At 45.2% G+C, this 13,689-nt stretch overlaps 1 protein-coding gene across 8 annotated transcripts; it reads right to left on the bottom strand.

Moving 5' to 3' along the window:
• Positions 1-402: 402 nt before the first annotated feature.
• LOC114699987 (zinc finger protein with KRAB and SCAN domains 3) lies at positions 403-12,867 on the bottom strand. 8 transcript variants are annotated; one of them, XM_037205912.1, is made up of 7 exons: positions 12,783-12,798; positions 9,594-12,366; positions 6,501-6,978; positions 5,240-5,387; positions 4,877-4,941; positions 4,491-4,614; positions 403-2,124 (listed from the first exon to the last, which is right to left on the bottom strand). In XM_037205912.1, exons 3-7 carry the CDS (start codon positions 6,915-6,917, stop codon positions 1,217-1,219), a joined length of 1,662 nt encoding a protein of 553 aa, XP_037061807.1. In that variant the 5' UTR covers positions 6,918-6,978; positions 9,594-12,366; positions 12,783-12,798; the 3' UTR covers positions 403-1,216. The 8 variants fall into 8 exon arrangements, with proteins under 8 accessions (XP_037061807.1, XP_037061808.1, XP_028735241.1 ...); XM_037205913.1 differs by lacking the exon at positions 12,783-12,798 and adding an exon at positions 12,504-12,737; XM_028879408.2 differs by lacking the exon at positions 9,594-12,366 and having other exon boundaries at positions 12,783-12,867.
• Between the last annotated feature and the right edge of the window lie 822 nt (positions 12,868-13,689).

The raw sequence follows: 13,689 nt of genomic DNA, 5'->3' as shown, positions 1-13,689 counted from the left end.
ATGAATCAGCAAATGTCTGATTCTAGTTCTTCCTTGGGAAGCTGGTCATACAAGAACGCAGCAGACGACCAGTGTCACTGTTCTTGTGGTGTGGCTTGTGGAATCCCTCTCCCTGTAGGAAGCAGTGTGGAACAGAGCACTGACGAGACCAAATGCTGTTTATCCAGCAGTGACGCCCTGTGAACTCTCGCTCCACACACAGGATCTTGTGAATAACCCTGCTGCATCACATGCACTTTTGAACCTCCCCCAGCTCTGAGGGGCTTTGTTTGCCTTGGTCTCTTGGTGACATAACCCACTGCCTTAGCACAGGTGAGCCTGTGGGTATGACATACGGAGAGGAGGCCGGAGCTCTGGGTTAGGTCCCAGATAACCACCAAAGTGAGAATCAAGAGGCTAAGCTTTAGACATTGATCACTTTATTCTGAAACTGCTTTTCACACTACATGAGTAGGAAAGGGTTTTTGTTTGGTTTTTTTTCTCCCAAGAGTAACAAAATTAACAGAAAAAAAAAATATTAGTGGAATTCCATGGGTGGCACATTCACAATGACTTAATGCTAAGGAAGCTGTTTAAGGCACTCTCACAGAATTCCAAATTAGGTAAAGAATTAAAGGATTCTAGCACAATAACCTCACCTTCATCCCTCCCCTGCCAAGTCAGAGTACTTGGCAAAAATCAAAAACAAAAACAAAAACAAAGCAGTACTACATTGACTCAATCTAAAACATTTTTTTTTTTAAGATATACAAATGGCCTTGGTGAAAATTTCCAGATAATAATGGGTTTTCAGAGCTATGTAGGAAATCTCACCAGTATATTTAATAAGTGTTTATTAATTAGCACCTGTATACAAGGCACAAAGCAGGACATAAGATTTCCAAGTCTGACCACTTATGAAGGGCTCATTAGCCTAACAAAGGGTCAGAGGAACGCCCCCAAAGCATAAGCATCCCTCAGGAGACCTGAGATGCAGGCCCAGGGAAGGCAATTTGCCAGTCAGGAAGCCCATTTGATTCCATGGGTGAGGACTCTTGCAGACAACTCTTTCTCATCACCTCCTATGAAATAAGATTTTTTGTTTTTCTCTAGTTACCTCCTAGCATGTAGAAGATAATGAGTCTCAGCCAGATCCCTAATATCTGAGGATGCGCATTATTAATAGAGCCCTAGCCTGTGACTTCTACAGTCAATAGGAGCTCACGCACGGGTGCCTTCAGTTCAATGACAGTTGAACACCAACTTCGGAATGTACAGCAGGGGTCACTGTGACCGAAGTTTTCTTCCCTGTGTGTCTTCTCTGATGCTGAATAAGGTATGAAGGTCGGGTGAAGCCTTTTCCACATGTTTTGCACTCAAAAGGTTTCTCACCAGTGTGTACTTTCTGGTGTTCAATCAGGCTTGTAATCCTACTGAAACTTCTCTCACAATCATTGCATTGATAAGACACAGGAGTTTCAATATTTTCCCAATGGCTTTCCACCCTACTCTGACTTTCCCAGTAAGGTTCTGGAACAAAGAAATCTTTATCCCCAGTATGGGTCCTCTGATGTCTCAGGAGATGTGAGCTCCGCCTAAAGGCTTTGGGACACATATTGCACTGGTATGGCTTCTCTCCAGTGTGGATTCTGTGATGTTCAAGGAGGCTGCAGCTCTGGGTGAAGGTTTTCCCACAGTCATCACACTCGTAGGGCTTTTCCCCAGTGTGGGTTCTCTGATGCTTGATGAGATCTGAGCTGTGACTGAAGGCCTTGCCACATTCTTCACACTCATATGGTTTCTCGCCAGTGTGAACTCTCTGATGAATGATGAGAGCTGAGCTTCCAATGAAGGCTTTGCCACACTCCTCACATTCATAGGGTTTCAATCCAGTGTGGATTCTTTTGTGTTTACTTAGGCCTGAACTCTGAGCGAAACTCTTTCCACATTCTCGGCAGTAGAACCGCCTGTTTCCGGTGGCACTTTTCTGTGCTGTCTGTGACTTGCCTTCCTGCTCACTGGCTTCTGCACCTGTAGGAATCTGAGCAGTGTCTTCGGTCAGGAAGCACAGTGTCTGCTCAGGCTTTTGTTCTGTGTAGTCCTCAGCTGGAGGTAAGTCCCTGATCTTAGTCTGCATCTCCTGATCTGAAACACAAATGCCAACAACTGTTAATTGTGTGCTGCATAGGAGCACTGTGATGAATGGAGACATGAACTACAAAGGTCTATATAGACACCAAGGCTAAGCATTTAAATACAGAAATTAGGATGGGACAAAAAGGAGGGTAACAGAAAAGCTAGGGAAACATGAAGACAGGAATGGGGCTGTTGGAAGAAGGGTATAACCAAGAGTGGAGGGAACAGAGGAAAAATAATGAGAACTAACGACTTCGGTGGATACATAGTGGAGGTGGATGGGAACCTATAAGTTGTAATAATAGAAAGGCAACATAGACATAAACCTAAATACTACATTTTCTCTCTTGGAAAGAAGTGGAGCTGACCAAGCCTTTGGAGGCCAAAAAGTCATTAGATCTTGGACACTGAGCTACAAGATTTGAAGCTACACTGCTGGATTTTGGCTTTGCTTAAGTGTGATTGTTTTTATGCCCCTGTCCTTCCCTTTTGGAGTAAAGAATCATTTAACATGTTCTTAATTTTATAAGAACCAACAGTTAAAGAGACTGGATATTTTTAAAAGACTCTGAATTCTAAAGTGTTGAAATTTTTAAAAAGACTATGAGATTTTTAAAAATTATACTGTTTTGCCGGGCGGTGGTGGTGCACGCCTTTAATCCCAGCACTTGGGAGGCAGAGCCAGGTGGATCTCTGTGAGTTCGAGGCCAGCCTGGACTACCAAGTGAGTTCCAGGAAAGTCGCAAAGCTACACAGGGAAACTCTGTCTCGAAAAAAAAAAAAAATTATATTGTTTTGTATTGGGATATTAATGTAAGATCTTGGGGATAAACAAGATAGGAAAGGTTATGATTTAATAGTGATGTTTTTGTATGTCAAGTTGACAAGGGTCAACTAATTTGTGCTGGTTACTTTTTGTCAACTTGACACAAACTAGAGTCACATCTGAAAGGTTATCTCAATTGAGGAACCACCTCCATCAGATTGGTCTGTGGGCAAGGCTGTGGGACATTTTCTTGTTTAGTCACTGATGTGGGAGGGCCCAGCACACTGTGGAGGGTAGTTCTTACTGTAAAAGAAAGTAAGAGAGTAAGCTAGTTTGTGGCATTTCTCAGTGGCCCTGCTTCTGTTCCTGCCCTGAGCTTCCTGCTCTGATTTCTTTCAACTGTGCCATGGGGATAAACCCTTGATTTCTTCAAAGAGCCACAGTATTTGGGTCACATTGTATTTATTATAGCACGAGAAAACAAACTAGAATAGATGCGAGAAGGACTGAGCACAGGAGGTAAAGGAACACAGGGCAAGTGAAAAGATTCCTGCAGTGTTCACAGACAAAGGGAGTTATGGTGAACTGTGCCCTGGCAGTGGCAGGCACACCAGAATAGAGCATCAGCTCTCTGAGACAAAACTGGAGCCACTAACATGCCACTAATATGTTGTGTGACCTCTGACAAGTTGGACAACCTTCTGTGTCCTTGCCTCTAGGGCCAGGACCTATTATAGCTGGTATCTAATGTTGCTTCTAATTCTCACACTGTGACCCCATGACCCATTTCTTGTGGAGAGGCTCCTCAGCTTTTTCACTAGTCAAGGATGGGAATAGGAAGGGGAAGGGAAGATTTTCTTCCCAGTTCATTGAAGCCATGGTCTCATACATGCTAGGCAAGTGTTCTAGCTCTGAGATACACAGCCCCAGTACTCAATCTTTATACAGCATCTCCTCTGAACCAGAACACCACTAGGATGGGATCTACTTTATCCCACTCATCTTGACTACACCGCTCAGGGGGTGTGCTGCTTGGTTTTTGTTAACTTGACACAAGCCTGGGCATATCTGGAAAGAAGGGATCTTAATTGAGATGATCCCTCTAGAAGACTGGTCTGTAAGTGAGTCTGTGGGGCATTTTCTTGATGAATTAGAAATGTGGGAAGGCCTAGCTCATGGCAGTGCCTCTCCTGAGCAGGTCGACCTGGAGTATACAAGAAAACAGGCTGAATAAGCCATGAAAACCAAGCCAGTAAGCAGCACCCTGCTCTGGCTTCTGTTTCTACCTCCAGGTTTCTACTTTGAGTTAATGTCCTGACTCCGATGTTGGACTCTGATGTGGAACTGTAAGCCAAATAAACCCTTTCTTCCCCAAGCTGCTTTTAGTCACAGTGTTTTGTCACAGCAACAGAAATCCTAGCTGTGACAGAAGACAAAGAATCACGATTACAAGCATTAAGGAGCTTGTCATTAATAGGCTTTCAAAGTGTGTCTATGATTTCAAACATAATGGGCTCAACAGCTTCTAACCACCTAACAGGGGAAGTAGGTTCTATTATAGAAAAGATAGCAAGAAGCCTGAGAAGAAATTAGTACCCATCAGTCTTACCTAGGGAAACCAGGCTGCCAGAGTTCTCCTGCATTTCATCTTTGTAGAGGTTCATCTGACATGGATCCTGCTCTGTCCATCTGGGGGAAAGGGCTGGGGCTACATCTTCCATTTTCAGCAACCCCTAAAAGAATAAAAGTCCACCAAAGAGATGGAACAGGGAATGTCTGGGTTGCAAGCTCACAGGCTCACTCATTCCACCCCCAAGTGGCAAAGCCTCAAACTGTTCTATGGGAAGTTTAACAGTAAACCGATCTTGGGATGAATAAGGAAACTCACACCCCCACCCACTGGGAAGGGGTGGAGAGTGGAGGACAGGGATGGAGTGGGAAGAAAGAACAGGAGGAGTAAAGGATGTTGAGGGGGGGGGAGCAGCTGTAGCTCACCTGCAACTCTGAAGGGAGCCTGGGAACTGTCACTCCATCTTCTCCACAGTGGACCCCCTGGGTGACTGCAACAAAGAGCTCTGGGTGAGACTCACACAGGCAGCCAGCCTCCTCGCATTGTGAACCCAGGTTTAAAAGCTTGATTAATAAGTTCATGCAAATACAAGTTTATAAAATATTTTCCTTTCCAAAATACCTGACTGCCACCAGATCCAAAGCTGTCCTCTGAAGATACGCAAAAGTTCTTGGAACCCTGACTATGGTTCATTGAGAAAGCACTTGACTAGCATGTGTGAGGTCCTGGATTTCATTCATCACATGCACCAACACCAAAAGGAAAAGACAAAGCTTAGTAATACTGACCTCTGACTTCTGAGGACAGGGATCCCAAAGACTCCTGCTTAAGCAGAGGCTCCATGGGCTCCATCTGGCTACTTTCTGAGCCCTGAGCTGATGTCAGCAGTACCGCCTTGGAACAAAGGAGTTCCTGCCCATCGTCATCATCTGGAACCTAGAAGTCATTCATTTATTCGTATTTTTCATCTATTTATTAGACATTTTCAAAGTACTTTCAGCTTGACAGTGTCTCCAAATTCTACAAATTGGTTCTCATTTAATGTAAACAACAACTTCATGAGGGTGCAGCTTATCCAAAATCACTCAGCTAAATGACAAAGCTAAGATGGTAGATTAGGCAGATGTTTCCACAGTCCATTCAATGCTTCCTATCACACACACGTAGACTTATGAACCCATTTAGGAAAATGGTGATAGAAATCCATTACATGCTAACTGCTTATCAGAACACTGAGGATGCTGTTTCTAGTTTAGTCCACACAGTGTATGAAACCACCCAGTACAGTGTGGCATGTACTGTCCTATGCAGGTTTGCTTCTAGATCATTAAGTTAGTTTCCAAGTTCCGTTCTCTTCTACTGCTCAGCATTCCCACAGCTTTTACACAGAATGAAGGTCAGAGACTGTGGCGACTTTTCACTGTTATAAACTTAGGCAATAATTCTAAGCCCAGAACTTTGACTTTGGCCACTGGTTAGAAAGCCATGTGTCCCCTGAATATGAAACCACAAAGGGATGCAGGGAGGAAACTGTCTCCTGAAATAGGCCAGAAGGTAGAGGTTAAAAGCAGCCCATTTTCTACTAGGGGTCCATGAATTTGGACAGGAAAAACCTTTCTAGATGCTAAGATTCCCTCCACTGTCAACGAGAACAACAAAGCAAGGCGGTAGAAGCACCACAGCACTCAAGATGCTGTCACGTGACAAACCAAGAAAACTCCCACAGAGTCCAGTGTGCCTAGCATCGCTTGCTCCGCCCTGTCCTTGGGTCTTACTCAGCACACGAGCTAAGAAGTGCATATCTAACCGGTCACCACTCTGCTCAACACATTCTACCGAGCTTCACTGGGACTGCGCTCTTCCCAATCCTCGTACTTTCCTCTGTGCTCTTAACTATTCTGAGGGGTCCAGGTCACTTCGCTGGTTGCCTCAGGTTCCCAGTTCAGACTGAGACTTCTCAGGCTCTAACCAATGCCTCCCTCGGATCTTGCTTGAGGTTTCTGGAAGGCACAGAGCACAGGGCTCAGACCCTAAGCCTGTTCCTTCTACCTGTGGAGGTGTCTCGTCCAGCTGCCTCTCCAAGTACTCCAGCAGCGCCACCACCTCCTCCCCGCTGTCGGGGTGCTGCTCGCGCACCCAGGCCTGCAGCTCCCCTGGCAGGATGGTCAGGAACTGCTCCAGCACCAGCAGCTCCAGGATCTGCTCCTTGCTGTGCATATCTGGCCGCAGCCACTGTCTGCAGAGCTCCCGGAGCCGGCTCAGCGCCTGCCGGGGCCCAGCGGCCTCGGGGTAGCGGAAAGCGCGGAAGCGCTGGCGGGAGCGGTCGGGCCCAGGGCTGCCCAGCCAACTGGCCTCCTCTGCCAAGGGGGAGGCCTCTTCCTGTTCCACCTTTATGACCAGTAATTCCATCTGGTCCTCTGCAGAGTGCGAGTCCAGGGTTGTGCTTTCCCTTGATTCTCTAGCCATCCCGGGCCAAGTCGTTCTTCCGTTTCACTGTAGCTCTGAGTTGTATTTCTGCAAAAGACTACTGAGAGGTGGAGATGACTATGAGCCACTTGTAGTTGCAAATGCTCCCCTCCTCCTATACCCAGGACCCCGGGGAAGCTGCCATGGAACAACTGAGGAGATCCTCTTGTTCAAATGCCTCTGTAGCTTTTCATTCTGTACCATCCTGGGGGACTTAGAATCAACTACGAATATCTGTGAGGGTGGTCTGGAGAGGCTAAACTTAAGTCAGAAGATCCACCGTGGCCTCATTGCACGGGCTCCGGTCCCACACAGAAAGGAACAGCAGCGTTCATCTCTGCTCCCTCACTACAGACAGAATGCGCGTCGCTGCCGCCATGTTGAACTGCACGGTCAAACTGCCAACCAAGAGAAGCCCTTGCTAGCCTTGCTCCTGGTGAGGGCTTTGTCACGGCAAAGACAAAGTACCCGACATGACTAGACCCGAGAGGGCGGCCACTGCTGTGACACACTTGACCGTGTGTCTCTTATCTATCGACTGGTTTATGGAGAGGAAGGCCAGAGTTTGGAGCTGTAGGCTAAAGCCCTAGATGGATGTAAGTAAAGCTTAATAGGCCATTCTGGTGAGAGCTGGGAATTCCAGAATGCCAGAAACATGTAAGCAGTGGAAGCCTAGCTGATGGGGTTTCAGGTGGAAAAAGACCTTTTCAGGAACGGGAATAGAATCTGTTTACATTTACATCCTGGCAAAGAATCTGGCTGCATTCAGTCCATGCCATGAGAACTTAAGATTGCATTAAAAAAATATCAGACTAATTTATTTGGCAGAAAAAAATTACAAACAGCATTTAGGCCATGGCATGACTAGTATTCACTGCTCTTATTCAAATCAGTAAGCAGAGAAACCAAATATATTTGAAAAGTGTGGTTTCTTCTGGAAAGGCGTGTGTTCTAGTGTAATGAAATAATGAGGGTGTAGACAGGTAGAGCCTCTGTAATTGTCACACTAGCATTATGAACGATAAATCTTGTTTTCTACATCTGGAAAATAGGGAAAGCTCTCTGAGAGCAAGACCCCATCCATCCACTCCATTCCAAACCCTAACTTGTGAAATTCATTTAAAAGGGAGAACCTAAACTGAGAATATCACAAGAGTTTACTGATTCAAAATGGCGCCTTATGGACATATGCTGCCCTCCCTCCCCCATTAGCCTCAGAGGCAACGGAGACCACTACAACAGTGGTATAAAGGAATCAAGCTACAATTCAAGCAAACAATACTTGAAAGAATCATCCATGTAGTGCTGGTTTTGCAAGCATGAAAGATATAAAAGTTAGGGGATCACGGAGGCTTGCACAATTCCAGAAAGACCCTCTGACTAGGCTGTGTGGTGGTCAGATTTCCCATAAGAAGGCCATTGCATGAAGCTGGGGATAGAGAGCCTAAATTGCAATGGGGATTCCAAACTATAGGAGATGCCAGGATCACGGGTCATCTGCTGAGAAAAGCCAAGGCACACGCAGAGCTGGAACAGAGAGCGGTTGTGTGCTGTAGACATTAGAGTGGAGAGGTAGAGCTGCCCATAGGTGTTAAGCCCATGAGCCCATCAGGAGTCCCAGACTGTAGGACTTGGTGTCTTCCTCCTGAGTTTCAGTCTTGCTTTAGTCCAGTCTCTCCCTGCCATGCTCCCATTCCTCGTGTTTGGAATAGGAATGTTTACTGTGTGCCAGTGCACATTAGAAGCATATTACTTGTATGATTTTACAGGAGCTCACAGTTAAGAGACTGCCTGAGTTGCAGAGAAGACTCTGCACTTATATAGTGTTGGGACTGCTAAATACTATATGAACATTTGGAGACAGACAACAACACATTTTACATTATGAGATGAATGTGACTACGGGGCCAGAGTTAATATGTTATGATTTAAGTGATGTCTTAATTATCACAAGTTAATCTTGATAACGTGACAGGGTTTAGAGTCACTTAGACTCTGTGAGGGCATTTTTAGAGAGCTTTAACTAAGGTAAGAAAACTCACTGTGTGTATAGGTAGTACCATTCCATGGGCTAAGTAAGGTCCTAGACCTAATAAAAAGTACAAAGAGTGCCGGCATCAACCTCTCTCTCTGCTTCCTGATTACAGACAGAATGTGACCTGCCACCCCAGCCTTCTGCCTCTGACTTCCCCCTATGGCAGACAGGATCTTCAAATAAACCCTTCTTTTAGTGATATTGTTAGGTACTTTGCCAGAGTAATTAGGAAATCTGAACCCTACAATAAGCTCTCCAAACGATGTTCTGTAAATGGATCTAAACACCTCATACTTCTAAAGAGAGAAATTGAAAGTGGACCTGTAATTCTCACAGTGGGGACCTAGAGACTCAAGGATCCCTAGATTTGATGGCTAACTCTTGCCTAATCGGTGAGCTCTAGGTTCAGCGAGAGACCTGTCTCAGAAACATAGATAAATAAAAATAAAGGTGGAGAGCATTAGAGGAAGACATTAAATACTGATCTCTGGCTTCCATGTGTATACGTGTGCATGTACCAGTATATACAAGTGCACACACATTTGAACATAAACATACAACACACACACACATACACTCACTTTTGAAATAAACTTCAAAACTAGAAAACATGCTGACTCATCTCCGTGTTCTAAACTTACAGGAAACTTAGAAACCAGAGGAGGTAGTCGACTGGTTAAGAAGGTAAGGACAAAGGCTGCCTCCACAGCACACAGGCAGGCAGGCTTGTTTCCCCTGGTTGGACAACAGACAGCAGAGAGATGAGTGGATGTGCTGGAGACATCTGACCCATGCAGAATGACTAAAAGAGGTACACCTCCTTTTCCTTCACTGTGGATCTCAAAAGCTGTGGTAGATGAGCATTCAGTGGCTGTCCAATGTGCCTCACAAGGGCTGAAGTGGGCATAACCCATGCCAAAGAAGGCTGCCTGAGTATCCCACCTGAGTTAGAACATGGGCAGTGAAATAAGACATTTATGGAAGCCCTTCCTCACCACTATCAGCTGTATGACCTGGGCTTCCTAAAAGGGATGGAAGACCTGATTCCTGTGAATCAGGATTGAGATTTTAAGCTAGACCTGCCTGCCAAGTTCTCTGAGTACACTGAGATGTCAGAGCACGCCTCTTTACCCATTGGAACAAGGAGATCAGAATGAGTAAGGCTGGGAGAGTTACTAAGGGAAAGATATTTCCAAGTCTGTGCCCATTTGAATTTCTCTCATCCCAGCTTCCTACAGTTCAAGGGACAGCACAGATGACAGATGGAAGTTAAGTAACCTTGACTTAATTGTACTTTTTCTTTTGGTTTTATAAGACAGAGTCTCACCCCAGTCCAGGATGGCCTTGAGTTTACCACATAGCCCAAGGTGTCCTTGAACTCATGGCAATCTTTCTGACTCCACTTTCCAAGAGCTGAGATTTCTGGTGTGAACTATCACACCTGGATGAATATTACATAAACTGTTAGAAAAAAAAACTGTTAGAAAATACTTCCTCCTTATTAGCTGTCACAAGAGATCTGGGATACTCCTAATTTTTTTCTCAAATAAGCAGATCTAAATTTAATCATACCTCTAGATCCAAGAACTCAAATACAGGTAACAACACAAGAGCAGACTAAAAGTATTAAAGCTATGCTACACAAGAAAATCACTGGGAAGCTTTTAAAGCCTCCTGATAGTTGGGCAGCCAAGGTCAACTGGACAAGCTGCTGGGGTGGGCCACAGGCCTCAGTATTTGACAACCTCCTGGTGTGATCCAAAGTGCGGCCAAGTGCAAGAACTAAGAAGCTAAAGATAAAGGGTTGTTTTTAAGTATCAGTAGAATAAAGCAATTGATGTGAGAATAATGAAAATGCACATTCTCCCATAAATAAATGGAGTTTTAAACTGGAAGCAAAGGGAAGGCAAGACTATCATAGATTACAAGAGATAGCAATTCAATACACACCACGCAGTTTAAACAACATTCCCAGACTGTAAAAAGACATCTGTGGGTCAATCAGGAAACCGTGAACACAGGATGAAAGAGCTGCCGTCAATTCTGTTTATTGTGACAGTGTGGCTAAATTAAAGTTCCTATCTCAGCATTGACACGCTTGCAGATAAATGTTAGGATGTCTTGGCCTCCAGTTTGCTGTACAATGAATGAAGGGAAGAAAAGAAGGGAGGAAGAGGAGGGAAAGGGAGGCAGGGAAGGACAGATGGGGAGAGAGGAAGTGAAGGAAAGGGAGAGGCAGGCAAACGAGTGAAAATAACTCAAAGTGACTGCTGCTGAGGGGCTGCCGGCCGCACTTAGTTCACGTTTTTCTCTGACCTGCATTTAAACCTTTCCCAGCACAATCGTAAATATTACTCAAAATCCTATCTTTTCTTTCCTAAATACAGTCCAGAGCATTTCGGTGGGGTCAAGGGAGGTAAGGGTAAACCCGAGATTAAAGGGGGTGGGTGTAGGGAGGGAAATGAACATTGGTACGTTCTTAAAAGTCATTTCAACCACTCACGTCTCATCACTTGTCCTACCTGGAGTCTCAGCCCAACTGGGCCGAGCACAAAGGTACAGGATCAGGACTGCGTTTGTCAAATAAGCAAACCAAAGACATGGTTTTCAGTCTTTTGTTAAGTTACAAACAGAAAAATGAATGCTACAGGGATCCCTGTAGGTCCTGAGAATGTTAAAAACTCCAAATTCTCCAAGAAAAAGGAGGCAGATGAAAGGATTGTCAGAGATTGCAAGAGATGTCAATTCAAGGACAATGGTAAACTACATATGGTCAATATTAGCCTTGACAACCTGCAAAAAGAATGAAGGGTGTTAGTGACTCGGTGTCAGATTTACGTCTCTCTGAATCTACCACCAATCTACCTGTCTACCTGTCAATCATATCTATCATCCATCCATGCCATCCTTATGCAGGTGAGGATTCTTGCTGAGGGTCAGAAAGCTGGCAGGTCGAAGCACGAGCAAAACAGCAATGTCAGCTCACACCAGGGTCCTTCCTTATGCTTCTTCACTGTTAAGATACCTCTTGCTGCTCCTCCTCCCCTTAAAAAATGGCATCCCCAAGATTTTAAAACTCTGAGTCCGAACACCACAACACACTACACAAACCACTTTTAATTTTTTCCTTTCGGACAGGCTCTTCTCCAGAACGTTTTATTTTCCCTCCTAAAATACAGAAATTATCCATTACAAAGAGAACTGGTAAACAGCACTAAAATTCAAAAGACAACAGCCAGTACCAAGGCCAGTCACTGAAGAGAAAGTGCCGTCCTAGTTAGAAACAGCAACAGTAATAAAGCATCTTTACGCTGTGCAGATTACCCCGTGCCTGGTACTATTTTAAGCACCTTGCACAAATGCAGCCATTTACTCCTCACGACAATCCAGTAAGTTAGGCGATATCGTTATCCCCTAAAATAGCAAAACACAGAAAGGTTAAGGGACTGGGAGAAAGTCACAAAGTAGCAGAGGCCAGAATCCACCAGGCAACCCGACTCCAAAGTTCTGGCTCTTTTCCAGTACCCCAGAATAAAGACCTTGGAACTGACCTTGTCTCCAGGAAAAGCAAAACTCTGCCGTCTCCCATTTTCAAAGCTTAAGTCTATGACCCAAGAATCCCATCTCCAAAGGCCCTGAGACTGACCAGACACCCGGAACCGGCCCGAGGCGAGGCGCCGGAGGCCCTGTCGGGCGCTCGGCCCAGGTGGCCACCGAGTTTGTTTTCCCGGCGCCGCTAGGCCGCGGAGGAAGGTGTTCTGTCCCACCCTCACCACCCACAAGCAGCCGGGCCCGCGGTAGGACCGCAGCGAGACGAGACCCAAACCCACCCGCGATCGCAGCACCGCGCAGCACCCCGCAGTCACAAAAGTGTCCGAAAGTCCGACCCTGGGGGGCGGAGCACGGGCCACTTCCGGCCTCTCTAGGCAACAGCGACACTCTATGGTTGCCTTCCCCTCTTCTCCCTCCTGTTCGTGGTTGCTTCCGGAAAAGAAAAAAAATTTAAAAAAAAAATATTTTTTTAACTGAAGTAGAATTACATCACTTTCTCTCCTCCCTTTCCTCCCTCCAGTTCTTTCCAAGTAACCCTCCCATCCCCTCCCACTCTCAAGTTGATAGCCTTTTATTTTTGTTACATTCATGTATGTGTATAGGTATATGCATGCACACATTATATATATAATATATTATTATATAGTAATTATATACTATTTATACACACATTATAGATATAAACTCAACCTGCTAAGTCGGTTTTTTTGTTGTTTGTGTATATATGATTTCAAGGCTGACCATTCTCATCTCTGGGATAGACTAATTCTCCACTTCCCAGCAGTCAATAATTGCCTGTGGTTCTTTGGTTAGGGGTGGTACCCTGTGAAAGTTAACATGTCTATTGTTCCTGTCTTGTGTATGCAGCCATTTCTAGGAGGAACTGCTTCACAGCTGACTTCGGGTATTCTGGCTCTTAACAGTCTTTTTTTGGCTTCTCTTCCTCCATGTCCTCTGAGCCATAGATTCAGGAGCTTCGATGTAGATGTATCTGTTGATCTCTGCATTGTGTCCAGCTGCGTTTTCCTGGGATGATCTCTGTTGTAAAGAGAGGCGTCTTTGATGAGGGGCGGTAGCTACATTTGTCTAGGAAAGATGGCTCTAACACCAAGAGACTTTCAAAACAGGATTTTCCCAAGGACAACCACGGGAAGATAGGAAAACAATAAGTCCTTGTACAGTCTG

Source organism: Peromyscus leucopus, chromosome 5 (genome assembly GCF_004664715.2).
Source record: "Peromyscus leucopus breed LL Stock chromosome 5, UCI_PerLeu_2.1, whole genome shotgun sequence".
Lineage (NCBI taxonomy): Eukaryota > Metazoa > Chordata > Mammalia > Rodentia > Cricetidae > Peromyscus > Peromyscus leucopus.
This window is presented reverse-complemented; position numbering and strand designations above follow the sequence as displayed.